This window comes from Paramisgurnus dabryanus, chromosome 6 (assembly GCF_030506205.2).
Source record: "Paramisgurnus dabryanus chromosome 6, PD_genome_1.1, whole genome shotgun sequence".
NCBI classification, from domain to species: domain Eukaryota; kingdom Metazoa; phylum Chordata; class Actinopteri; order Cypriniformes; family Cobitidae; genus Paramisgurnus; species Paramisgurnus dabryanus.
In genome coordinates, this window is record NC_133342.1 from 49,469,412 (window position 1) to 49,497,293 (window position 27,882).

Below are 27,882 nucleotides of genomic sequence, written 5' to 3' on the forward strand. Positions count from 1 at the left end.
GTCCAAAAAGTGTTTTTCCACTTCATATTTTTGTACTGATGAGAGAGATGCAGACCTCTAAGAGAGTTATAAACAGCTGTTAGCATAAATTGTCCACAGAAATACCCTTACATACATAACTGATGGGTAAATATGATACTACATTCATAAACTATCTTGTACATAAACTTAATCTCAGATAAACATCTGCAGCAATTAGTTATATGAAAAGCTGTTTTCAGATGACTGTTTTCAGATGCCCATCCCCTTATCGTCTAGCTTCTGTTTTAAACGTGTTTCTGTAAGCGCATATGAACTTTAAAAACACATCGCATATGGCGCGTCCATGTGCGCGAGCTCGCGTCTCCGTGTAACACGGCACTCATAAAAACGGTGTCGCGTGTAAAGCGCAATGTATGGAATTACCTTGCATGGTAACAATATGGAATCATTTTACAGCAAATCCCGCAGTGCAGCATTAGTCAAAGTTGCCATGAAGGATACGAAAGTGAATAACTGTGTGTCTAACACTGTACAGCAGTGTTGGGGAAAGTTACTTTTAAAAGTAATGCATTACAATATTAAGTTACTCCCCCAAAAAAGTAACTAATTGCATTACTTAGTTACTTTTCATGTAAAGTAATGCTTACGTTACTTTTGAGTTACTTTTGCGTTACTTTTTCTAAAGCTTGATCTCTTTCAGGCCTTGCAGGTATTTTTTTATGACTGAAAAGTTCTGCATTCAACAACAGTCTATGTAACCTACACCTCAAAAACACGTAGAATAATAATCTAGAATAATATTTTATTCTGAAAACTTCCCGACTACAGAGCAATGCATTCCATATAAAAATCTCAACATTACAGAATATTGAAAGTTGAACATTATGTACCCACACAAAAAGTACAAAACACATTAAGTAAATTCACTGTCCATTGAAATAATAAAGAAAGTAATATAGGCTAGTTAAATTGCCATTATGATTTATATTAGGGCAAAAGACAGATCTTAAACATTTAACATTTTTATCAACTTAATAAAGAACAATGGGATGATAGTGAGAAACAACATCCCTAATTAAACAAATCTTTAGCTTCAAAATTTGAAAAAAATCTTCATGTGACCTAAACAAATGTATAAGTTGATTCCAATAGACATCAACTGTTGAGTTTTCTACTAAGTGTTATTAAACCAAAATGTGTTTTATACTAAAAAAGTCCAGATCACTTTCTGCAATGCAAAGAACAAAACAAATGATCAACAAAGATTTGTGTGTTTTAGAGTATTATTATCTTAACACTATTCACTATTTCATCTAGATTTTATTTTCAAAGTAACGATTGTAGCGCAGCAGCAGAAGTCTCTCAAAACGCTGGTCTGTGAGACGGTTCCTTTTTGGGGTGAGGATGAGACTTCCAATACTAAACAGCCTCTCAACTGGCGCACTGGAAGGTGTGGCTGTGTTGGTTTTTAAGAAGACCTTTAAAATCCTGGGGAAATCATGTAAATTTCCCATATCACCTGATTTAAGGTATTCACATATCTCCATGTCCACAGTTGTTGCTTGTTTGTCATGTTGATTCTCCTCTTCAGGAAATGCAAAGAAATCATTTTCATGGTCTCTGCTTTCAGGATCAGGAGACTGCAGTGGCTCTTTTTGTTGTATCTCAACATTGAGAGCACGACACTGTGCTGACAGAGTCATCTTGATCTTGTCTTTTCTTGTATCATCCCTCAGCCAGCGCAGCTTGAACTTTGGCAGGGTTACCGCAGCAAGCAAAGCTTCCTCACTGTCAAGGATATTGCTAAACCGTGTCTTGATAGCCTGCAAAAAAAAAAAGATTAGATTATTTGAGTTAAACAATTTATAAACTAATAGACATGCATTCATACAAGAAAATATTACAATTATGTGAGGTAAGTAACAGATACATAAACATATTGACTTGAATGCACTGAAGAACTGAACTGAGCTTAATGATGACACCACTTTTCACAAAAGTTGCTTTATAGCTTTATTGAACTCATTTCATTATTGATGAACTAGAGTTACAGAACCAAACTAAATAAACACTAAACTGATTGTAACCTTATACTGTCTGTTTACTGTCTATTTTCATTTTAGAGCTGCTTTACAGCAGAATTGAATTCTGATTGCAACATTGAATCTTTGTATAAAGTGCTATACGTGATAAGTGATGCTTTGTATAAAGTGCTATAAGTGATAGGATAAAACTGTATTTATAAAACAACATTTTAATAATGATAATGCAATAGCCTATTAAAAAGACTTACTTGAACTATGAGGTCTGGGAGGTCAGCCATCATATGGGAGAGGCCTTCTTTCAGTCCCAAAATTTTGGCCATCAGGATTTCAAGAGTAGGCTGAAGGGTGCCATAGAAACAATCGTCCTCACCTTGAAGTATATCCAATGCCATACAGACAGGCTTCAGAACCTTGCAATATTCTTTTAAGAAATGATACTCTCTCTCCGTCATGCATCTAATGTCCAGGCGAGTGCAAAGTTGATTGAGGTCCACTAACGGCATGTCTGTGACTCGGGTAAGCGCATCATGAAACGAGTTCCACCTTGTAGTTGCAGGGACAAGCAACTTTCTTTTGCTGAATTCCCCCAGGATCTCAGATGCCACAGTTGACCGACTAACTTTTGACCACAAAGTTGAACATTTTCCAGTTGCACTCCTGTATACTGCTTTGCAATCTGCCTTCGCAGTGATAAATTTAACTACGTCGGTGGTGCAAATAAGGTTAAGTGTGTGTGACGCACATCGGTGATGAGGGGGGAGAACAAACCTTTCGCTGGTCTCACTGTCATCCCGTAAAACGTTGTGCAAGTCCGTAAAGACGACGTCGTCTTCATCATTTTCTGTTTCATCATCAGCAGCTTGAAACATTCTGAATGCTTTAACAAAGTTTGCGCCATTGTCTGTGACAGTTGCAGTTATTTTACCACAAAGAGCAAATGAGCTGTGAATTTGCTCAATCTCCGCTGCAATGGCATCGTATGTGTGTCTCCCACGAAATCGTTTGCAGGCGATTGCAGCTTTTCGGCGATGAAGACTAGCAGGATCGATCCAGTGTACAGTAATTCCTAAAAAACTTTTATTATGCGCAGTCCACAGATCCGCAGTGGTAGAAACATATTCCAGGTCAGCAAAGGTTTTCTTTAAGTCTGTCTCCATTTCCATGTATGCATTGTCCAAATAGCTTGTAAAGGTTTTGCGATCGGGCAGCACGCTTCCCGTCCTTCTGCCTGTCACTGAGATTTTGCTGATGATATTGCGAAATGTAGGCGCCTCTACAGTGGAAAGTGGCTGCATCTCCTCAACAATAAAAGCGGCGACTAATTTGTTGAGTTCAGTCGAACTAACGTTAATTGTTTTACCTGATGAACTGAAATCAAGCTTTTGTTGTTTAGCTTGAGGCGGGGTGCAGGTCGTATCATCCGGCGCTCTCTCGTCCAACTCTGTGGTGCTGTGTTTTGCATGGAGATGTTTTTTTAAGTTTGAAGTGGTGTTTTTTGCAGTTGACAAGAGTTTTTCACCTACACATAATTTACACTTGACGACAATCCCCTTCTCCTTTTCTTCCACAATTTCAAAATAATGAGAATATTTCCATCGCGAAAACGTCAAAGCCTGGCCTGCCATCTCCGTTTCTGTTTCAAACTGTTCCCGCTCAGGCGGGCGCGCACGCATAGAGTGCGTAATTCTACGTGACTACGTTCAGTTTAATTCAGTACATAATTATTTTTTAAATCGAATTAATTAAACTAAAAAGTAACTCACGTTACTTTTTTTTAAAAGTAACTTAAATATTAATGTGTACATTTATAAAGTAATGCGTTACTTTACTCGTTACTTCAGAAAAGTAATATTATTACGTAACGCACGTTACTTGTAACGCGTTACCCCCAACACTGCTGTACAGTATGTAACAGATATCCGCCATTACGGGAGGTCACGCGGATTTGTTTGTAAATAAGCATGTAAACATAGAATCATATTACAGCATACACACTTAAAAGACACAGCAGTTCAGGCTTACTGAAAGTTGCCATGAAGGATATAAGTGAATAACTGTGTTTAACACTGTTACAGCATGCAACAGTGAAATCCGCCATTACGTGAAATCGCGTCTTGTTTGTAAACAATGCGAAAGTTTTTCAATCCGAAGCGTGCAGTCTGCTAAGGTTGCATACTGTATGTAGGCTGAACTGCACAAGCCATGAGCATAGCCTATTAAGTTACATGATAGCAAATATAAATGGTATACATTAACTGTTGACGTTACTTACTTCTAATCCAGCTTCAGTGCGTTCTCCATTGTTCTTCTTAGGTAACGTTAAAGATAAATGCTTCTCTTCCTCAATGTCCAGACATAAATGAAGATATTCCTCACGTGTGTGTAAAGTTTATCTCCCAAACATGCGGTAAAGTCTTTACGCTTTGCTCAGCTCGTGTGTCTTCATTACCATGTCAACAGCCGTGGGCGTGGCCGAATTAAAGATAATGAAGTCAGCCAGGAAATACGGTACTCTCTTTACTTCAATGCAGATTACATAAACAGGTAATATTTGTTTTTGATTATATTTAGCTTGTTTAAAAGTAGACATTTCAGGCTTTCTTTGGATATGTGTATAATGCTTGTGTGATGAGTATTCGCGGAGTTTCAATTGATTTTTGTAACGTGTTTTGAGAGACAGCTGGCGGAGACAGAAATGTCTGGATGCACACCCTGTTTATTTTCTTTATTTGACAAAAACACAAAGATCTGTTGTTATTGTGAATGAACACATATTAAAGAGGACCCTTCTGAGTTTCAAATGATGTCAAACACGTAAGTGTATGATTATTAATGATGGAGTATTTTAAGTTGATTCTGCCATGATAAGGAAAAAACACGTCAAAACGCGGCCCCGCGTTTTTGGACCCCAGGGGGTTAAACTTGATTTTGCACTGTTGTTTGCATTATTTAATTCCACTGTATATATACTACTCTGCAGTGATATTATTTTGTAGCTATATACTATGTGGATTCTATTTTTGTTGTTTATTCTTCTGAGGCTGGTTGTCTTTGAAAGCTTCTAAACAAATTTAATTATGTTTTTATAATGACAGTAAAGTTTCTATTCTATTCTATTCTGCAGTGTAGGGTCTAGTGTTTAATTCAGTATTTACATTACCAATGGTTTTGGACAAATATGTCATTTAATGTGAAACGTTGTAAGTGTGGAGATGAGGCGCATCAGATTCTCATGTGAGCGGTGTTTCAGCAATCAGTTTCTATGCGTTTGTGGAGCGCCTCCCAAAAAAAGAACTGACAATCATTTTATCATTTTTAAATTCGTTTTGTTAATATGCTAATTATTTAAGTTTAACATATTTCGTGTATGCCTGTTTCTTTTATTAAATTTCCGCTATGCACAGAATAGCTACAGGTGCGTGATAAAAACTTTATGTAAATAATTTCTTTATATAACAAATCAACACAAATAGTTTGGGAAAAACATAAGTGTATTTTGCATTTAAAGTAAAAAAATGTTTAAACATAAACACAAGAAATTATGCCAAAAGTAACCAGGTGCAAAATACAGAGGAACCTAATTAGAGAAATGGCACAGTTTGTTCTCCATCAGATGCATAAACCATGGCAAAAAAGTGTGGTTGGTATGCAAAGACACTGACCAAAATTAGGGGTGCACCTATAAATTAGCTGATGATGCTTGCTATGCGTCTCAATGAATTACTGTGAAATGGCGCTACATCCAAAAGCCAGGGGGCGGTCTCGGGCAGAAACTTAATATGCGCTGTAGACAAAGAACCAGAAACACGCAGCTCCAGGAAATATCTTAAGGATATATTTATATTGCTGTTCTTCAAACCTTTTCAGGTATTTTCATGATAATAAAGAATATGTATAAAGATTATGTTTGACGAGTGTTGCTTTTTCAAATGCATGTTATAAACGACTCAAACCAACAGTGATTTCATATTGATAAGGACTTACGTTACTGATCAAAAGCCGTAGTACATGAAGTAGCTGTGCATAATATCTGGGTGTGATGGCTACAGCGTCACACAGAAAATTTTTAAATAACTCGTATTATTTTCGGACCAGGAATACTTCCTAAATCTAAAAAGAAAAAAAACTAAACGAAAGGTTTACAAGTTTAATATGCATTTGTAAAGTAGCAAATGCACACATTTAATAAATCACATAGAAATGAATGCACTTGTAATATGAAGTGGACGCAGGTCCGGATCAAGTTCCCGTCGGGTCCGGATCCGGACCGGAGTCCGGACTTTGAGAAGCCCTGTTTTAGATAATGTTTATAAAAGAGTGAACAACGTGAATCAAGCAAGGAATTAATTTCTACATTTTAAATGGTCTGTCTGCCCCAACGAGCTGCAGATGTGGCGTAATGAAAGTAGAATGAAACACTTGACTTCCACAAACTGTTTCTCCGGCTGTGCTGTTTACCCGTACAGCAGCTTGATTCGCGGTCCCGAAAGCTGTCAATCATATCCTTCATTCAGTGATTATTGTGAAAGTACTGACGTAATTTTCCAGATTTAAAATCCTAAATATCAAACATGTTTGATAAGATCGGGGCGGCCCCGATTTGCTTGACAGAATATCGGAAGGTGTAAATTTAGATATTTAAACGTCTCACGTTACAGGATAATCTGGGCCAAACTTCGGAGCCGATCGAGGTCCATTGCCCGATTTTCCCTCGGATTCTCGGAATCCCGATTATCCTGTAGTGTGAGCCAGGCATAACTCACTGCATGTCTCCCGACATACTGCACATCTAATGATGACCATGTTTACTTGTCATTATCAACATTGATTAAATAAAAAAAATATAAATACATTTAATTTAAATATAAATATGAAATTAAATTTGTTATGGCTACAACACCTAGGCTATAGTACAGAAAAATGTAATGTCGGAGCTGGATTTGAGAAAATGTCAATCCATAATCATTTATATTATACATATTTGTAGCTTTTTAACAAGTCAAACAACTCTGAATTGTAGCTGAGAACGTCAGTTAGACAAGCCCACGTATTAAAACATAGTCGGGTTATAATTATTGGTGTTCCTCTTCCGACTACATTGTGACTGTGACACTGACTGATCCCGCAAACTGCTAATTTTTTCGTTTTCATATTGGGGCTTCTGGGAAATGAATGGAGTTGCCTTAATTTATTTAGAGACTGAATAAATGTGTGAAACAGAAGTATCATCATCTAATCCATTGATTTCAACAATGTAACATCAGACGATAACTTTATGCTAATTCGCTGTTGAGGCACAGTACACACAAATCATTTACCTTCAATGGCATTAACTTATATTGCACATTTCCTTTAATGAAAATTTTAAATTTTGTGTTTGTTTCAACAGGCTTGCTAAGAGGCATCTACCAAACTTTTTGGGGAACTATGCAGTACCACAGGCTCTCCGGGATTGTGTTGAAGCCCAGAAAGATGTGCTGATTGTCCAGCCCGCTTTGGCAGAGGTAACAGATCTGCATGTTGTGTGCTAATCGTAATCTTAATCAAACTAGATTAGAAATCTTTAACATGAGGTTTTTGTCAGGATTCTGCATGGGGTCTAAAATTATTATTGTTTTTGCTCAGTTTCTCCTTTTTTTTCTCCAAAATGAATCGCATTTTTGAGGGCCTTTACATGCACGTAAACTCATGAAACTTTGCACATACGTCAGAAGTGACAAAAAATGTACATGTAGTATGGGTGTCAGAAGTGGGCGTGTAGAAATGACTCTATAGCACCACCTGCTAAATTTTAAGAGAACAGCCCTCCCGCTACGAAAAACGTACAGATATGAAATTTGGTAGAGTCATCTATCACCTCAAGACCTATAAAAAGTCCCCACAGAAAGTCGGCTATTTTGAATTGTTGCTGTGATTTCTGTGCAAATTTTGGCATTTCCAGGCTTTGTACTTTAACAAGCTCCTCCTAGAGATTTTATCAGATCATCATCATGTTTGGTGAGTCTCATCTGAAGGCCTTTGCAATGTTAAATTGGGGAGATCTTAACTTTTCGTTGGACAAATTAGTTGACAAATGTACGGGTTTTTGCCATGAAACAGGAAGTTTTTCTAAATCAGGTATACAATGTCCAATCTGACCCACGTTTCCAATGTTTGATAAGAGTCCTGGCCTGAACACATCAACACGACAATTTTCAGTTATAGTCATAGCGCCACCTAGAGGTAGCAGGAAATGCCATGTTTTACGCTGGGATTTAGTGCTCGTAGAGATTTAATCAGATCATCATAATATTTGGTCAGACTGATCTTAAGCTCTTTGCAATGATATATTGCGAAGATCTTGACTTTTCATTAAAGGGCGTGTCCATGGCGGCTTATCAAATTTTAATGTTTCGCCATGGAACAGGAAGCTGTTGTAATTCAGGCATACATTCTCCTACAAGCCTCAGATGTCACATGTTTAATAAGGGTCTTGGCCTTAAAGGGATAGTCAATTTTCTCAAAAAAAATCCAGATAATTTACTCACCACCATGTCATCCAAAATGTTAATGTCTTTCTTTGTTCAGTAGAAAAGAAATTATGTGTTTTGATTAGAACATTTCAGGATTTTTCTTATTTTAATGGACTTTAATTAGGGCTGTCAAATTTTAATTTGAATATTCGAAATTTGAATTAAAATTTGACAGCCCTAATTAAAGTCCATTAAAATGAGAAAAATCCTGAAATGTTCTAATGTAAAAAAATATGCATATTCGAACGTAAAACTTTGCATTCGAATTTTACCTGTGTGAGGAAGCAACATTAAAACCATATTTGCATCTACAGAGTCCACACCACATATGAGAGAGTTGCAATGTAACGCCGCGGTGGCTTTATTTTTATAACTGACTGGAAACTTGACTTTAACCTGGACATTTGATATGAGAGTTTTTTTATCAACATTATCTGCGTGAAATATAAACATGATGATCATCTGCCAACTCGACTGTTTCAGCACGTCCTCTACCTGTATTAATAACGGAGAGTCTGCTTTATTAACGGCTTCGCTCTGCGCGTAAGTTAAACATTTCTGTTCTGTACTTTATTACTCGCATATATTTCTACATATTTTCAACCAAGGAACACACAAAATATAATAAGTTGTTGTGAATAGCGTTTAAGCTTGACAAAATTTAAATGACTAATTATCTTTCCCACTTATTTTGGCTTAAATAAAGATTCATTCGTTTTCATACTTTATTAGAAACACGTAAATGTATCTACTTGTATATTATATAAAATGCCCTATATTAATATGCATTGTCTATGTATGGCATTCGTTTTGTACATTTACAGGTGCACAAATATACTGGTTAATTTTGATTTCATTAAGACACCGTTGTGTTCTGTATTGACTGAGGCTCTGTACATTTTTTTGTAAATTTAATTAATGTATGGTACATAAAATAATTTGTAAATGTATACATGGATAGTTTCTTGACTACGTTTGTGTTAATAGCCTACACACGCTGGCTGTCGAGGCATTTTGCACTTCCAGATATCTATGTGCACTTTTGTTCCTTTGCATATGAATTTAAGAAATTATGTTTAATTTATTAGTGTTTATAACATTCGTTTTAACAAAAAATATCCTGTGCATGATTTGTTTATATTATTGGGGCTTTGTGCTGCGCCCTCTTGTGGGCTTTTAGGAGTATTTTCTCCAAGATAAAGTAGGTATTTATAATTCGAATATAATTCGAATTTTATTATTTTTCAAGGACGAATTTCGAATGTACTTGTTCAGCCATTTTGACAGCCCTAACTTTAATAGAGCCCAACATTTAATACTTAACTCAACACTTAAGTTTTTTTCAACAGAGTTTCAAAGGACTACAAACGAGCCCAAACGAGGCATAAGGGTCTTATCTAGCAAAACGATTGTCATTTTTGACAAGAAAAAAAATGCACTTTTAAAGCACAACTTCTCGTCTAGGTCCGGTCTTGCGTGACCTAACGTAAATGCATTGTGACGTAGAGAGGTCACGTGTTACATATATGAAACGCACATTTGCAGACCATTGTAAACAATAAACTGACATTAATTAGTATCATTCCACATACCACAACGTCGGAACGGTCCTCTTTCTCAACACTTGTAAACACTGGGGCGTAGTTTCGCGTTCGTCCTCTGTGACCTCTTGACGTCATGACGTATTGCGTGGGGTCACGCTGCCGCATCACGACCGAACCTAGATGAGAAGTTGTGGTTTAAAAGTGCTTATTTTTATTGTCAAAAATGACAATCGTTTCGCTGGAGAAGACCCTTATGCCTCGTTTGGGATCGTTTATTGTCCTTTGAAACTCTGTTGAAAAAAACTGTTAAGTATTAAATGTTGGGCTCTATTAAAGTCCATTAAAATGAGAAAAATCCTGCAATGTTTTCCTCAAAAAACATAATTTCTTCTCGACTGAACAAAGGAAGACATCAACGTTTTTGATGACATGGTGGTGAGTAAATTATCTGGATTTTTCTTTTAAGAAAATTGACTATTCCTTTAACACATCAACATAGCAATATTTAGATACTGTAATAGTGCCACCTAGGGGCAGCAGGAAAACCATGTTTTATGCTGTAACTTACTGCTCTTAGAGATTTAACCATATCAACATCATATTTCATCAGTCTAATCTCAAGACCTTTTGTGACGATAAGTAGCGACAACCTTGACTTTTCGTTAAAGGGAGTGTCCATGCCAGCCTTGCAAAGAATCCCTAAATTAATTGCATTTTTTTACAACCTAAAAAAGCTCAAAAAGTCATGAAACGTTGCACACATGTCAAATGTGGCTTAAATTTTCATTTGATATAGGCTTCAGATCTGGTGGTGTAAAAATGCCTCTATAGTGCCACCTTCAAAAATTTAAATAAGTAGCCCCCTCTACGTTAAACATACAGATACGAAATGTGGTAGGATCATGTAGCACCCCAAGACCTACAAAAAAGTATCTTGGAGCTAAGCTCTAAAGCCCACAGGAAGTCGACCATTTTGAATTTTCTCTGTAATTTGAGTGCAAATTTTGCCATTTCTGGGCTTCATACTTTAACAAACTCCTCCTAGAAATTTAATCAGATCATCACCATATTTGGTCTGTGTCATCTAAAGCCCTTTGCAGTGCTAAATTGCGGAGATCTTGACGTTTCGATGGAGGGTGTGTCCGTGGTTGCCTGCCAAATTTCTGTTTTGCAATGAAACAGGAAGTTGTTCTAACTCATGTTTAAAATGTCCAATCTTACCCCCGCTTCACATGAGAGATTTATTGCAAGATGCAAGATGGCTGCCGTAAGGCTTGCCACAGTACAAGCAGTGTTCCTGTATGTCATCTTACTGTCTGCGTTATTTGTTTGTGAAGTGTCATATCAAATTCAGTACACTCGATCGGAGCTCCTAAACCTCCGATACACCCCTCACTGTGATCTGTCTACGTCCTTACTGGAGAATCTACTGGAACTAGATACACCACGCCAGTCAACACCATGGCTGCCGACCAAAAAAGGCCGTCGCTCAGGAACCTTTGCCAGGTTCAGGAGACGCCCGCACCGGCCACCGCTCCCAGCCCTCTTGCTGTCAAACGTTAGATCTCTCCGGCACAAAATGGATGAACTACACCTAATGTTACAACACAACAAGGACTACAGTGATTGCTCTGATATCTGCCTAACGGAGACCTGGTTGGATCAATCAGTACCCGATCAAGCGGTAACACCTCCAGGTTTCACTTTACATCGAGCCGATAGATCACCTTCACTATCGCACAAGTCTAAAGGCGGTGGTATCTGCATAATGATTAACGAACGCTGGTGCACAAACTCTATAGAACTCGCCCACGTATGCTCACCTCACCTGGAATATCTCACTGTCAAATGCAGACCATCATTTCTCCCACGGGAATTCGCATCAATAATCATTATCTGTGTATACATTCCACCTGAGGCTAACGCTGCCACCACCATAGCCGAGTTAGCCAACTACGTCTCCTCAGTGGAAAATATACACACAGACGCAGCAGTCATTGTTCTCGGGGACTTTAACCAGACTAACCTGTCGTCTGAGCTCCCCGGTTACCATCAGCAGGTAGCCTGCCCCAGCAGAGGGACCAACACGTTGGACCACTGCTATACTACCATCAAGGAGGCTTACCGTGCTTTCCCGAGGGCTCCGTTGGGCAGGTCCGACCACGCAATGCTGCTGCTAATTCCACAATACAAACAAAAAATTAAATCCTCCAAGTCACCAACAAAATTTGTTCGTTGCTGGTCCTGTGAGGCCATCGAAAAACTTCGTGGTTGTTACGCGTGCACGGACTGGGAAGTTTTCCGTGACGCGGGCGATCTCGATGACGTCACCGACGTAATAACGTCATATGTCAATTACTGCGTGGACCTATGTATCCCTCTCAAAAAAATCAAACATTACAACAATAATAAACCGTGGTTTAATAAGGAACTTACACAGTTAAGAAAGGAGAAAAATGCAGCTCATTTATCAGGAAATAAAGAACAATATATGGCTGCCAAATACAAACTGAGATCCGCAATACGTAGAGCCAAATCTAACTATGCTACCAAACTGGAACAACAGATTACCAATAATGACACACGTTTTATTTGGAAAAAGCTCCAAAACATGACAAATTACAAAAAGAAACCCACTCCCACACCTGACCGGGATTGCCAGCTTCCAGATATACTCAACTCCTTTTATGGGAGGTTTGAGAAGGCACCAGTTACTTCACCATCTCCTCCCGATCCCCTCCCCTCCCCCCCATTTATTATTAAAGAAGAGGAGGTGAGGAGCATTTTCAGGGGACTTAAGAGAAATAAAGCCCCCGGGCCAGACAACATCAGCCCCACCGTTCTCCACCACTGCGCTGCTGAACTGGCAGGGGTCTTCGCTGATATCTTCAACACCTCCCTCTGCCAACACTCAGTACCCAAGTGCCTTAAAGAATCCATTATCATTCCGGTCCCCAAAAATAAGACCATCTCCTGCCACAATGATTACAGACCTATCGCTCTGACATCAGCAGTCATGAAATCTTTCGAGCGCATCGTACTTAAGCACCTAAAAACTGTCACTACCCTTCAAATGGACCCATTTCAATTTGCATATAGAGCCAATAGGTCAGTAGAGGATACCGTCAACTTAGCAATTTATCACATTCTGAACCATCTTGAGTCTGCAAATACATATGCCCGCATTTTGTTCATGGATTTCAGCTCTGCATTCAATACAATAAACCCAGTTAAATTGTTTAATATATTACTGGATATGAATATTGACCCAATCTGTCACTGGATTTACAGCTTTCTCTGGAACAGGAAACAAACGGTAAAGATTAACAACAACTTATCTTCCCCTCTGTTCCTCAGTACAGGCGCCCCCCAAGGATGTGTTCTCTCACCCTGGTTATTTTCTCTTTACACAAATCAGCTAATATCACACCACAGTTCTGTCAGCCTATACAAATATGCGGACGATACAACCATCATAGGACTCATCACCAATAATCAAGAAACTGCATATCGTGCACAGATCAACCAAGCAGTGACCTGGTGTAAAGATTATGATCTCCAACTCAACACATCAAAAACAAAGGAACTTATCGTCGATCTTAGACGTCAGCCATCTCCCAAAACTCCTGTGCTCATTGAAGGTGTACCCATTTGCATCACTGATACATTTAAATTCCTTGGAACCTACATCAGCAATAACCTTAAATGGAAAATTAACTCTGATCATATCCACAAAAAAGCCCAGCAAAGACTTTTCCATCTCCGACAGCTGAAGAAGTTCAAAGTAAGGTCTCATCTCCTGCTCCGCTTCTACACAGCCATCGTTGAAAGTATTCTCACTACATCCATTACAGTCTGGTTTGGCAGTCTTGACACTTTTTCCCGGAAGAAATTGCAGCGCATCATTAACAGAGCATCTAAAGTCATTGGCTCACCTCTACCATCCCTTGAATCACTCTACCACAAACGGACATTACGCAGGGCCCATAAAATAATCTCAGACAACACTCACCCGGCACACAACGCTTTTCAGCTATTGCCCTCAGGAAGGCGCTATAGGGTCACAGCTTCTAGAACAACTCGATTTAAAAACAGTTTCATCCCAACAGCAATAAACATTCTGAACTCTGTACGCTGAGGACTTGATTAAGTGCAACTTCTTAAATACTCTGTGGTGTATATGTGTCTATTAATGTGTTTTTCGGTATGTATGTTACTTTATATGTTTATTGTTTAATGTAATGCTGGAACCTGTACCAAAGAAATATCTGTACTGTAAAACAAATTCCACCAGCCTGGCTGTGTGGTCATTAAAATTGAATTGAATTGATGTTTGATAAGTGTCCTGGCCTGAACACATCAACATGGCAATATTCAGTAAAAGTTATAGGACCACCTGCTGTCAGCAGGAAATGCCATGTTTTACACAGTGATTTACTGCTCTTGAAATTTATTCAGATCAACATCATATTTGGTCAGTCTGAACTTAAGGACTTAACAATGATAAATTGTGAAGATCTTGAATTTTCTTTAAAGTAAAGTGTCCGTGGCGGCCTTGCGAAGTTTGATGTTTCACCATGAGAAAGCTGTTGTAACTCAGGCATGCAATGTCCGACCTGTCACAGACTTGATATATTTGACAAGGTTTCTGGCCTGAACACATCAATATAGCAGCAATCAGGTACAGTCATAGCGCCACCTGGTGCACACAGGAGGTGTGGCACATCAAAGTTCCTTTGAATATCCACCTATATTTACCCACTTAAATTCATATCCCCCTGGTTCATTGTTTTAATAAGGCCAAAAGGTGGCGCATGTGTGCGAGAGCCCTACCATCGCTGCTTGCAGCTTTAATTGTTAATTATTATCTTTTTTTTGTGAAAAAGGAAAATATATCAAACAAAAATAAAATACATTTAAGAGGTCTTAAAGTAGGGAGTCATAATTTCCTTAGTATTTGGGCATATAAAACTTGAAAAACAGGAAATCATGATTTTCAGCTTTACAAGACACTTTTTTTTTACAGAAAATATATTTTAATGAGTTGTAACATCTTGTGATGCATGACATGAGTACCAAAAACACTGCAGTTTGTAAATCTTATATCGTAACTCCAAGTAATAAGAATGCCAGATATTCTGTATTAATCTGTATTAAAGTAGACCAACTTGCTCTTGTGGCATCTTAATATCATGCATCAAGAAGTTGCACATGCCTTTTACCTGTGACTGAAGATTATTCTCCTTACTGGGCATTCAGACCGCCACCAGCGAGAGCTTCTAAGTGGCCGGAAGTCATTCATTTTCAATGAGAGCCGGCCGCGAGCTCCGGCGCGTCATGTACAGCGTGAGCATCGACGAGAGTTGAAATCAGCTCAACTTTATGGTAATGAGATATGACGCGGTTCGGCGGCAACCAATTGGTAGGCGGAAATGTTCACCGGCAACCAATCGGAAGGCGGAAACCTCCGCCTGAGAGGAGTTGAGAGAATGCATTCGAGCGTCAGAGCGTCCACTACAACTTTTCTTTAGCGTCGTTGTCGGGGCAGCCAGAGCTTTTATTGACGCTCTTGCCGGTGGCGGTCTGAATGCACAGTTAGCCATTCACAGACTGCGGTGACAGAAAAAAAAAAAGAGTAAATTGCTGCAGGTAATGCGTTTAGAAACGACAAGCAGAGAAGTACCGTCACATCACTTAAAAAATGTAATCAAGTAAAAGTACACCTTTTTAAAACTACTTAAAGTTTATATCATGAGAAAAAGTACAGGAATGGGTGAAAAATGGGTAACTAATATTGATTCAGGTTGGTCATTTTCGGATACAGTGCTGCGCGCAAAGAGGCAAATGTTAAAGGCGCTCCAGATTATCGCTTATAATGTTGCAAACAAATTTTTAGTTTCTTGCACAAACTGGTCAATTGGCTTCATAAGACTTTCATATAATGCCATGAATTACTTTTGTGATCTGCTTTTTGAACTCTCCATGTCATGGTACTTGCATTATATGAATTATCAAGGACTGTGGTTTTAGCTAAAAATCATCTTTACTGTTCTGCTGAGGAAAATGTCACATCTTGAATGACCTGAGGGTAAGTTGACATGGGCTAACTGACTCCTTAAAGAGTTTGTTTCCTCTATTACAGCCGCTGAGTTTGTGGTCGATGTTGCCACGCTTCTCTGCTCTTCTGTGGTTGGAGGAGTTGCAGGCTGAGAGGGAGCTCAAAGAGTTGAGCATCTCTGGAGCTATCCTCAGGAAGGGAGCGGTTTACTTACACCTGGAGGTGCCAGGACTTGCTGAGGGCCGTCCAAGCCTCTTTATTGGTGAGACTGTTAACCATTGCAATTGTGTGGAAAGTTTTTGTTTCCAAAATGTAAAATCCGCTGGTTTAGTGGGCGGTCACACATAGCACAGATGCGCTTCTGGCGACCCTTTGCCGATCCCATTCCACACTCTCTGCACTGTACAATTCCTGCCCCCTTTCTTAGGGTACCCGCGGAGTCTTAAAAGTCTTGAAAAAGTATTGAATTTCATTTTCCCATATTAAGGCCTTAAAAGGTATTTAATTTCACCTCAAAGTCTTGAATTTTTCACGGCGGTCTTAATTTTTCAAATGATCAATAGATTATATGCTGTTAATTCAGACACAAAATTCGCATGCATGAAAACCACGCGCAAGCGATAGATACGAGCGCAGAACACTATCCATGTTCGGAAAAGCATCTTAGCAAGCGCGCATAACACTATCCACGTGCGGGAAAGCATTCTTGCATGTTCACAGAACACTATTTGGGCGCAGAAAAACATCCTCCCGAGAGCGCACCTCTGTTCAGAGCGCACCTCTGTTCAAAGCGCACAAACGCAGTCACGCGAGCAAAGTAAAAAGTAAAGTAAAAAGGCTGGGATGATAAAGTAAAGGCTGGGGTGAGGGCTCGCTCGACTCTCTCTATGCGCTCGTAGCTGCACAACACGCACTTGCTCGAACAAGTTGACTTTGGGACTGTGGGGGCGGGACAATGACGGGTGTCTTGGACACCTGTGATCGGTTGTTTGATTTAATCAATGAGACACACAATCTTCTGTTCTACAATCTGTCTCTAGTAAATCTAGGTAGAGAAGACATGTTTTAATATGATCATTATGTCGGAGAAGGTGATTTATATGAAATCAGAAAAAATCCAAAGTGCTCAGAAATAGCTGAAGAAATTAGTTTGAGAAAAAATGTGTTAGGTGCTCTTTGGTAGGGGTGTGCAAAAAAATTGATTCACATTTGAATCGCGATTCAAGCTTTGCCGATTCTGAATCGATTCATAGCATTCCAAAAATCGATTCATACATTTTTTTGTAATGCCGTGTTACTATTGTCCTGAAATGAGTTTATCTCCGTATTCCCATAGATGACGCTGCGTCGTATTCACTCTGACGCCTACACACTCTTGTCACAGTGTTTCCCACACATTGACTTTACTTGGGTGCTGTGCCTAGTTATATTAACAAGTGCCCAAGTATTTCTGGCGTCAAATTTTGTCTTTTTTGTTTTTCTGTGATGACACTCTTTAATAATGGCATTTTGTGTGCGACATGATGAGCTCGGTGTCCGTTCACGTGCTCTCTGTTTCGCAATGAATTGGGATGTGACGCGAACAAGCTTGTGTCACATTGTATCCTTCATGTTTCTGAACTTGAGCAGAGTTTTAACTGCCAGCTCAAACAAACGGTTGAGCACATTTTGAGTCCCTATATTTTATTGAGAAGAGTACCTAACTTAACTCAAGCTGATTGAGCCATCTCTACAATTTGTGTAAGATATGTTTTGCCAAAAAAATCCACTAGATATCAATGTGTCAATCAACAGCACTTGTCACAACACATCTTATGTGGATTTTAGAAAGAAAAAAATCACTTCTGTTATATGAACTGCTCTTGTTGAAATTTTGCAAGGAAACCATATTTTTTTGACATATTACACTGTAAGAGCCCTAACTTTACAAAATTATGTTACTTGGTGCCATGAAAAAACTTTTGTATGTTTTGAATAATTTTTCAAAAACATGTTCAACCAAACGGTTGATTTGTCACTTAATGGTAAAAGTAGAAAAGTTACACTGTAAAAAAATTCCGTAGAAATTGCAGCTGGGTTGCCGGTAATTTACCGTAGATTTACATTTATGTTTTTTTACTGGCAACATTTTGTTCAAAGTTAAATGAAAATTAAACATTTACAAGTCTTTATCTTTACGGAGTAAAACTAAAAAACAGCATCAAGCAAAACATTCTGGGAAACAAAATCTGGACCAAAAATCAGAAAAAGGTTGATGATGATTTCTGGTTCCCAGAATGCTTTGCATGAGGCTGTCATTGTATAGTTTTATTCTGTAAAGATAAGGACTTATTAATATTTGAAATTTATTTAACTTTGAACAAACTCTTGCCAGTAAATAACATAAATGTAAATTTACGGTAAATTACCGGCAACCCAGATGCAATAACATTGAAATTTCTACGGAATTTTTTTACAGTGTAGGGTAATGTTTTCAGATCATCCATTTCTGCAGTCAGACTGTACTATTTGCTATGAAATATACATTTCTGATCATTCACAGCTATTAATATCACACAGCTATTGTTATTTCTTATTTACTATATTGAGATAATTTCTAAAGTATGTATTTTTGCCACTTCTGGATATTTTTTTGAAATAACTATAATTAATTCTTATAATTAATGTATGGAAATCATAATTACTCATTAATTAATCAATAATTACTTCTTAAATAATGTTTTAAATTGTTTGAAGGATTGTTTGCAACATTGGCTTACTCTACACAGCATTGCTGGTTTACAAAGAAATGTTAAAGGGGCCATGTCACCAGACTTTTTAAAGATGTCAAATAAATCTTTGGTGTCCCCAGAGCACATATGTGATGTTTTAGCTCAAAATATCATATAAATAATTTATTATAGCATGTTAAAATTGCCACTTTGTAGGTGTGAGCAAAATGTGCCATTTTGGGTGTGTCCTTTAAAATGCAAATGAGCGGATGAAGTGCAAACACCGATCACAATGATGGTGGTTTGTTGAAATTGAAACTTAGTTGTGCTGTGAATTATTTTCTCTGTCTCTCCCTCTCTGGATTAAAACACTGGAAATGGCAGTGCTGTGGTTGGAAAGTGCAAATTAAGGGGTGGTATTATTATAATAAGGGCCCCTTCTGACATCACAAGGGGAGCCAAATTTCAATTACCTATTTTTTCACATGCTTGTAGAGAATGGTTTACCAAAACTAAGTTACTGGGTTGATCTTTCTCACATTTTCTAGGTTGATAGAAGCACTGGGGACCCAATCATAGCACTTAAAAATGGAAAATCTCAGATTTTCATGCCATGACCCCTTTAATTTATCTAAAAAAAGACAAAAAAAATTATGTTGCACTACTAAACTTGACAGTGTGTTTCTAAAATCATAAAATACTAAAATGCCATTTTATTACTATCTTTGGCCTTCTTTTATTTTAGGTTTTAAAAGCAGAAAGTCCTTATTTTTGTTACTTTTGGTCATTTTTTTTGCAAAAAACATGAAAACATTTCATGTCCTGCGTTAAAATGAAAACGTGAAATATTTTAATATGTTATACTTCAATAAATAAAGAAGATTTAATATACAAAACCATTTTATTTTGATTATGTTTGTAAAAAATTATTATTATAGTTCATATTTTCTAATTTCCATAGAATGTGTTTGAATTCCTTTAAGTGACATATCAACCGTTTGGTAGAGGCTGATTTTTAAAAAATGATGGGATGTGTTGAAAAAAATTACATTGATTGTGTTAAGTGGTGACCATAAGGAGATAAGAAATGCAAACAAAAAATTTTTCAAATGCCTTTTTCTTGGTGTAGAAGTTAAAGGGTTAGAGGACTTCACGGAGCACCCGCGGCCCATATGGTTCCGGGTTTGTATTTGAAATGGTCAGTCAGGTCCGAGTCAGTCAAAGTTAAATTACTTTGACTGATTAGTGAGTAAAACCCGAGTCGAACTGAGAATGACCGTGAGCGCTACCGTGTTAAAGCTCGCGTGCAGTTTCAGCGTGCCGACGGTTTCTATGGCGATAAAAACGGCCTTTTTTCTATTATTATTAATAAACCATATATTTTCCAAAATCTATTGCACTGAACGAGCAAAGCTCAAGCTGACTCAAGATTTACAAAACGCAAAGCTGTAATGTAAAGTCCCCTGTCACTGGGACAGCAAGCTGACTTTTGAATCTGCTTTTTTTTAAAAGGCAAGAGAGAAATAGAAAGAGAGGCACTTTCCTTGCTTCTGCTTTATCTAATAGACATAGTAACCATTATAACACCAGTCACATTTATAATTTATAGACCTGCACTGTCTATCATTCATATACTATATTATTGTATTTAATAGAGTTTGATAAAAGGGGTCATCTAATTGCTTCATATCAGTTTTTATTTTTGCAAAAAGACATAAAGTAATATCAAACTACATTTAATTTGTTGTGTTTCTTCTCTTTAAAATTCTATATCTCCTACAATCAGTTACATAGGAAGAAGTAAACTACATTTCCAACTGTGAATAGTTTTTTAAAATCAAGACTCGTTTTTGAATCGAAAATCGATTTTGAATAGAATCTTGAGCCTAAAAATTGGAATCGGATCGAATCGTGAAATTTTCTGAATCGTGCACCCCTACTCTTTGGTATGGGATATGCAAAACGTGAAAAAAGGGGAATCCAAGGCACTCTTCATATATCAAAAAATAAAAAGCCTTTATTTAGACATGGCTATAACATTAAAAATAATATTCATACTTTATAGTACTTACTGTTTTTACGGTCGATATGTAGATACTTCATCAAATTGAGTACTGTCACAGTATGCAATTTCGGACACAGCCAAATATTTTTTTTTGCATAACATTTCAGTTGCACTACAATTAAACATTTACAACTTTTTCTTTTTATCTTGTTATTTTATGGAAAATAAAGTGTCTTGTCAAAAGATATCCCAATTGTGTCTGTAGGTCAAATAGTTTAGGAACTGCACACATTTTATTGTGGGCATGGCATTTTAATGGTTTGCTCAAAGTGTGGGTGGGTGCCTTTACAAGTTAAAGCAAAAATAGCCCAAAAAATAACTTTAGAGAGGACATTTCACAAGACTCTTTTACGATGCAAAGTAAATCTTTGGTGTCCCAAGACTACATATCTGAAGTTTTAGCTCAAAATACCATATTATTAATTTATAAGTGTATGTTAAAATTTCCATGTTGTAGGTGTGAGCAATTTGGGTGTGTTCTTTAAATTAAAATGAGCTGGTGAAATGCAAACACTGATCGCCATGATGGTGGTTTGTTTTCAATTATTTTCTCTTTCTCTCTCTGCACTAAATGACAGTGCTATGGTTGGATAGTGCAGAAAAAGGGGCGGTATTTATTATAATAGTATCCCTTTTACAAAGGGAACCAGCTTTCAATTACCAATTTTTCACATGCTTGCAGAGAATGGTTTACCAAAACTAAGTTACTGGGTTGTTTTATTTTTCACATTTTCAAGGTTGATAGAAACACTGGGGACCCAATTATAGCATGTAAATATGGAAATCCAGAATTAATCTCTGGTGGTAATGAAATAATAATGGTGATAATGAGTTGCGAGAAAGAACAATTCTATAAAGCTATGACTGAATTACTTGAGTATATAAACGTGTAAGTGTGTGTGTGTGTGTGTGTGTGTGTGTTTAATTCTCTTGTAGGTGATAAAGTTCTTCTAAAGAAACCATGTAATGGAGGAATTACTATTGAGTACATATCGTATGTCACAGAGGTAAACAATTTATTCAGACCTTTTTTGTTCAGAATGTTTTTTAAGGCACAATGCGATCACACAATGAAGGAGATGGCACTATTTGCAGCTCATTCTCTATACTTGAAAGCTGTCAATCATCCTCTCTGTGTATTGATGTTTACAGATTAATGAAGAAGATGTGAGCTTGCGTGTAAACGCTGACTTTCACAATAGCTATCTAGGAGAACCTTTGGATGTTGAGTTCACTTTCAACAGGTGCTGCAGTCTCATTTGACCTTCACAATGCTGTTCTGGTTTAAACTAGACTTTTAACACTGAAATATGCCATTACATTCAGGTTGACCATGAGAAGGTGCCACTGTGCTTTGGAACAAACCAAACATTTTGGAGACAACAGTAAGAAAGATCTTATCAATCTTTATTATCATAAATGTACAATGTCACATGTACAAATGTTGATGTTAACTCCCTGGGATCGAGTGCGCCGCAAACTTTATTTTTCAATCACTGCCCAAAGTGACTTGGATTACTCTGCTGATTTTGGACAAACCTATATGATTTATATATCATTTAAAACGTTAAATGTTTGTTGGAGTTCTGTTTCCTAGTGTGCTAACACTACAGCCGCCTCAGTGGAGTGGAGAGTGGGGTCCACATGACGAGGATGAACTTCCACAACAAGTGAGCAACAACGGACAGTGTGAACACACAGAGATCATTAAAGGATTAGCAGAAACATGAGCAAAATGTAAATTAATTGAGTGTTTGTCATGCTTCATTAGGTGAAAGACACAAGTAATGACGCGATGAAAGGGTTGTGTTCTTCGACTACAGATATGGTGTCTGTGGCCACGCAAACTAAAACTGGTAGCTAAATTGGTTTTCATTTTCCTCTAATATAAACAATAACAATAAATATCATGTATAAGTAGCACTTGACAATAAGGTTCCTTATGTTAACATTAGCACTTTATTTAAGCTAAGGTTTTAGCATCCTTATATTTACTGCACATCAACGGTGCATTCAACCTCCTAAGACCCGATCTTTGGTTTGTGTTTTTTTTTTTTCAGATTTCTACCACCTATTTTGGGTTTAGGAAGAACCAATACATTTAATAACCAAATATTTTTCTTTGAACATGAAGCAGTGTAATTGTCCACATTTGTGTACAACAGGTCCCAGTTACACAGAATTAAGTATTATTGTGCAAACAACCAAACAAGTTATGTCCACGTATGTGGACTTCCAGGTCTTAGGATGTTTAAGGTCCCATATGTCAAATCTGAAATTTCTAGGGGATATGCAAGTACCATATAAGTTTCATCACATTATAAGTAAGTCATTTCACAGTCAAAAGCAGACAGCCTGCTTGAAGTAGCTGTGATTTTTCACGAATCGTTGTGACTTCCGTAAAAACGTGATGTCAGGAATACTCAGTCACCACCTTCAGTCACCGTCCACCGCACCACCCTCTTTTTGCCAAACAAACCCCCAAGAAATATTGCACCATGACGAGAAACACTGTTCATTTAAGGGATGTCAGGAAACTAAATCATTGCACAGGCTTCTAAAAACATCAATATACGAGACCAATGGCTAATGTTCACTCATGCTGACATGTTGTTTTGAAACAGTACAGTATATGGCAGCTACAAGTTTTTAAGGAATATCTGTTGAAAACCAGACGTTGCTTGTTTTCCTAAGTTACATACACCAGCACTGTTGGTGGTTTTTTATTGAGTTAAACAGGTTGAGTTCTCTTTGTCTTAGTGTCTCTTGGTTTACTAATGTTACATTGATTTTACAAAAAACTAACATTTTAAGGCCAGATTTACTAAACGAGCAAATAAGTGTGAAAGCACTATTTAAAAAAAGAGACGATGGGAGTGGTAATAACTATGGGTTATTTACTAAAAAAGCGCAAATTTAATAACACAGGCACAACAGCTGATTTCCATAATGACCAGTGCAATCTACTAATAGCCTCGCAAATAAGTTTGGGGTTAAAAATAAGCTGATGAGGTGCGCGTGATCTGCTAATGCCTGATGCGCTCGTGTTCAGCACCACAGACATAATAGCTGACACAACCTGCTATTGTCTGACTTTTCCTAGTGACTCCTCTTTTATTTCGTCCAGAAAATTAACAGAGTTTTTCCTGGGTCAAAATTGGTCTTCGGTGGTGGCGGACCGACATGGTCACCACACACAGCAAAGAGTACCCTAGTACCCACATGATCCGCAAACACAATATTGACAATAAATGTTACATTTAAAATAAATACAGAGAAACAGTTTGTGATTTTTTTTTCTTATCCTATTCATAAAAACGATCACTGTCAGGCTTATTTTTGTCAAACTTATTTTACATGTAAACATCATTGATACCAAAGTATATTTGAAATGTCATGGGTATCACAATTGATCTATTTACAAATATCACAGCCTGCAGATGAACATTTAACTCGTGTCTTTTTATTAACACTGTAGAACCTGTTCCAAAGTTCTCTCTTTCCATATAAAATGTAATAAAATTAGCTGCCAGCTAGCAACAGCTTGCTTTGTGCTTTGATCTAGTTTCATCTCACTCCAGTCTAACTTTAAACTAAATGATTTTATAGATAATTTAATACACATTGTCACATATAGATTTTTACTGAACACTCTTGCTAAATGGGGTAAGCACACTTACTTTCTTATTTCAGATGTGCATGTTGTTCTTAGAAGTAACGATTTGTTATACACCGATTCAGACACTGACGGGCAGACCAATTCATTATAATGAATCGGCTCAAAGGGTGCTGTGTGGGAATCCTGGCTGTTAGGACATTGAGAAAGATTTGTTAACACCACACACACACACATTTAAAGTTATGTCAGCCGCATGTGTGGAATGCTTGTCACAAGTTCTAAGAGAAAATAGGATAACTTTTTTTGACTGCAAGTCACACACAGCAGGAATTCAGCAAAAATATTCTTCGAATGCACCAAGGATGGATTCGGTGTTTCAACCTTAAGGATCAGTTGATTTTAAAATAAAAACACACACAGCGGTGTGTGTAATAGCTGTTTAAACTTAGAATTAACATGTGTTTTCGTCGATCAGATCACAAGTGGACGACGTTAATGCCAGGTGTAAACGGTGTTCAAAACGTTTTCAGCTTGTCCACTTTCGACCACTTTTAACCACATTCAGAGGTAGTCGAAAAAACACTTTTGATCGGATTGATTTTGTAGTGTAAACGCACATGTGGTTGAATGTGTTCGAACAGCCACAGGAGAACTGAAGTACTGAGCACATTTTTTACGTCTTTTCTGAATTCTGGTGTGAACACACTGTGTGCAGCGCTCTTTTTAGCCTTTCATTGATAAAACCAAAGCGCCTGATCTCCGCGTAGTTTCATTTTGCAAGCATGTGAAAGTTGAGCGATCTTATTTCATCAATTGCACTGAAATATCAGAGAAAGCTCTAACACATCCATGTACAAAATACTGTGCAGCATGTTTACTTACAACACAAGCAGCAGACATAATATTGGTTCACGTCCATATAAACTCGACATTAGTCCCGCTCGTGTTAAAATGACAGCAGAGAGACTCAAACCCAATTACAGATCAAATAAGGCTTTGGCAGGACAAAAAAATCGTTTTGGCGACCACTAAAAAATTGTCAATGTAGAAAAAACCCTGATTTAAAGATAACATGAATAATATCATTTAAATTGTTAATTTAAAAAAAAACAACAGCCATTTCAAGTGCAAAATGATTTAAGAATTCTTTTTTTTTAGCGTTCGGGTCAGTTGTAGCCTAGTGGTTAGAGGCTCGGGCATGTAACCAGAAAGTTGCTGGAGTCTTACGGCTGGCATGTTGTGACTTTGGTTCCCTTGAGCAAGTCACCTCACCCTTATTGCTCCCCGGGCACTGGGATAGATGCCCACTGTTCTGTATGTGATCATGGCTTGCAGTTTATGTGTTCACTACTCACTGGGATGGGTTAAATGCAGAAGTCACATTTCAAGTATGCGTTGCATACTTAACAAGCTTGTCACTTTCAAATAATGGCACAAATATCAGTATTATCACACGCACAAACATTAGTAAATCACGTTGCATGAATCATTTAAATATCTTCCTACAATAAATTTTACATCTGAAAGGAAAACTCCTAGAAATGCAATAAGGTCAGTCGCAAAAATAACAAGACCACATCTTCTCAGTGCTTAATATCCACTGCGTGCCTTTAGTAATCCCAATAGTCATTATTTAACACCAACATTATGGTTTGTGCCAAAAAACTTGTACGAACCCTGCTGAAGTGCATTCAGCACAGAAATACTCTGTAACACGCCCAACAGCTTTCTTGACACTTTGCATTTGTTTAGCATGACTAATAAGTCAGAATGCATGAAATACATTTGAACCCCCCCTTTAAATAACAACAACCAAGAGTAATAAATACTGTAAATATATATTGCTTGTTGGGTGATGTTAGCTAATGCATTGACAAATGTTAACAATGAAACCTTATTGTAAAGTGCTTATTAAATGTGCATTTACCAAGGAATGATACACATTTTTTCTTTAAAAAATTTTGTGATGTAATTTTGTGATTCCTGACTTTCTATGAATTGTTTTTCAGATTTGACATTGAGTGCAAAAAGCACACCAAACCCTGGCCAGTTCTTCAACTGTCAGCTAAATTTTGCCCAGCAGGAAGCAGTTAAACAGATTCTGAGTGGAGATTGTCGTCCCACACCATACATTCTGTTTGGTCCTCCTGGTACAGGAAAAACCATTACGCTTATAGAAACTATACTGCAGGTACTCTTCCAGTTATAACTTCAATGTGCAAAAGTTTTAAACAAATCCTTGGTTACAAATTCTCACATTTTGCTGAATTATTCTTCAAACACAGTGTGTTGGCTTTTTTGTGTCTCGGCACAAGCAGAACATATACTAAAACTGCTGCTTTAATACAAAATAGGTCAGTCAAGACTATATTAAAAAGGTAAAAGCTGACGATGGTATAGTATCACTATGTATACATGTACAGTTATTATGCCATACACGTTTGCTTGTCTGTGGTATTGGGGAAAGAAACATTTATGTTTCTTAACAAAAGAGTGAAAGTCACTTACCATCTTAAGGGTATGAAAAATAACACATTTTAATCAAATGAGGTGATGCAAAATGAGTTACTTTACTTTAAAAATTACTTTTAAAAAACGATCTAATATTTTGTATGGCCTCCATTCTTTTTTTTTTTTAAACAGCACTAATTCTTCTAGACATTGAATAAACAAGTTGACTGCATACAGTTATATCTTTTATTCTCCATTCTTGAACAATGACCTCTTTCAGATCCTAGATGCTGGATGGAGAATGACATTCTGCTTGTCTTTTCAGAACTCCCCATAATAACTCAACCTGGGGTTGAGATCTAAATCACTTTAACTCTGTGCTGCTTCTAATATGAATTAGTGACCTTAGATGTGTGTTTTGGGTCACAATCATGTTTAAAGATTGGATAGGATTGGGCTCAGCACGCACCCTTGAGGGGAGCCGGTGCTGAGCATGCGAGTAGAAGAGAGATGGGGACCGAGTTTAACCGTCTGAGGGCGATCCATCAGGAAATTCATAAATCTAATTACATGTAAGTAAGGGAAAGCCCAGGGCCCGTACAGTATTCATAAAGAATCTTAATGCAAAAAGTAGCTCCTAGTGACGCAATTCTAAGAAAATTCTTAGAAATGTGGGCATTTACTCTTAAAATTAAAGAAACAATCCTAGTAAAGAGAAAAGTAATTCAGAAAGCATCTTAACCCTTAAAAGAGGTCTTAAGGTCAAAATTGTTAGGAGCACGGACGAGGACTTTTAAGAGGCTTAAGAGTTTTTTTAGCAACCGGGAAAGTGGACAAAACACGAAAAGGGAGACAAAAAAGTGTTGCACACAATTCATGACAGTAAGTTAATAAC

General features: G+C 37.5%; 1 protein-coding gene across 1 annotated transcript in view; it reads left to right on the forward strand.

Annotated features, from left to right (window-relative positions):
• The window catches only part of mov10l1 (Mov10 like RNA helicase 1), a 308,056-nt gene that overhangs the window by 116,869 nt on the left and 163,305 nt on the right, over nt 1-27,882 (forward strand). The window contains exons 9-16 of the mRNA XM_065272934.2: nt 7,417-7,531; nt 16,226-16,403; nt 21,854-21,924; nt 22,070-22,161; nt 22,244-22,302; nt 22,502-22,587; nt 22,689-22,773; nt 26,546-26,727. Coding sequence (XP_065129006.1) covers nt 7,417-7,531; nt 16,226-16,403; nt 21,854-21,924; nt 22,070-22,161; nt 22,244-22,302; nt 22,502-22,587; nt 22,689-22,773; nt 26,546-26,727 — 868 coding nt within the window. The remainder of the gene's footprint in view (nt 1-7,416; nt 7,532-16,225; nt 16,404-21,853; nt 21,925-22,069; nt 22,162-22,243; nt 22,303-22,501; nt 22,588-22,688; nt 22,774-26,545; nt 26,728-27,882) is intronic.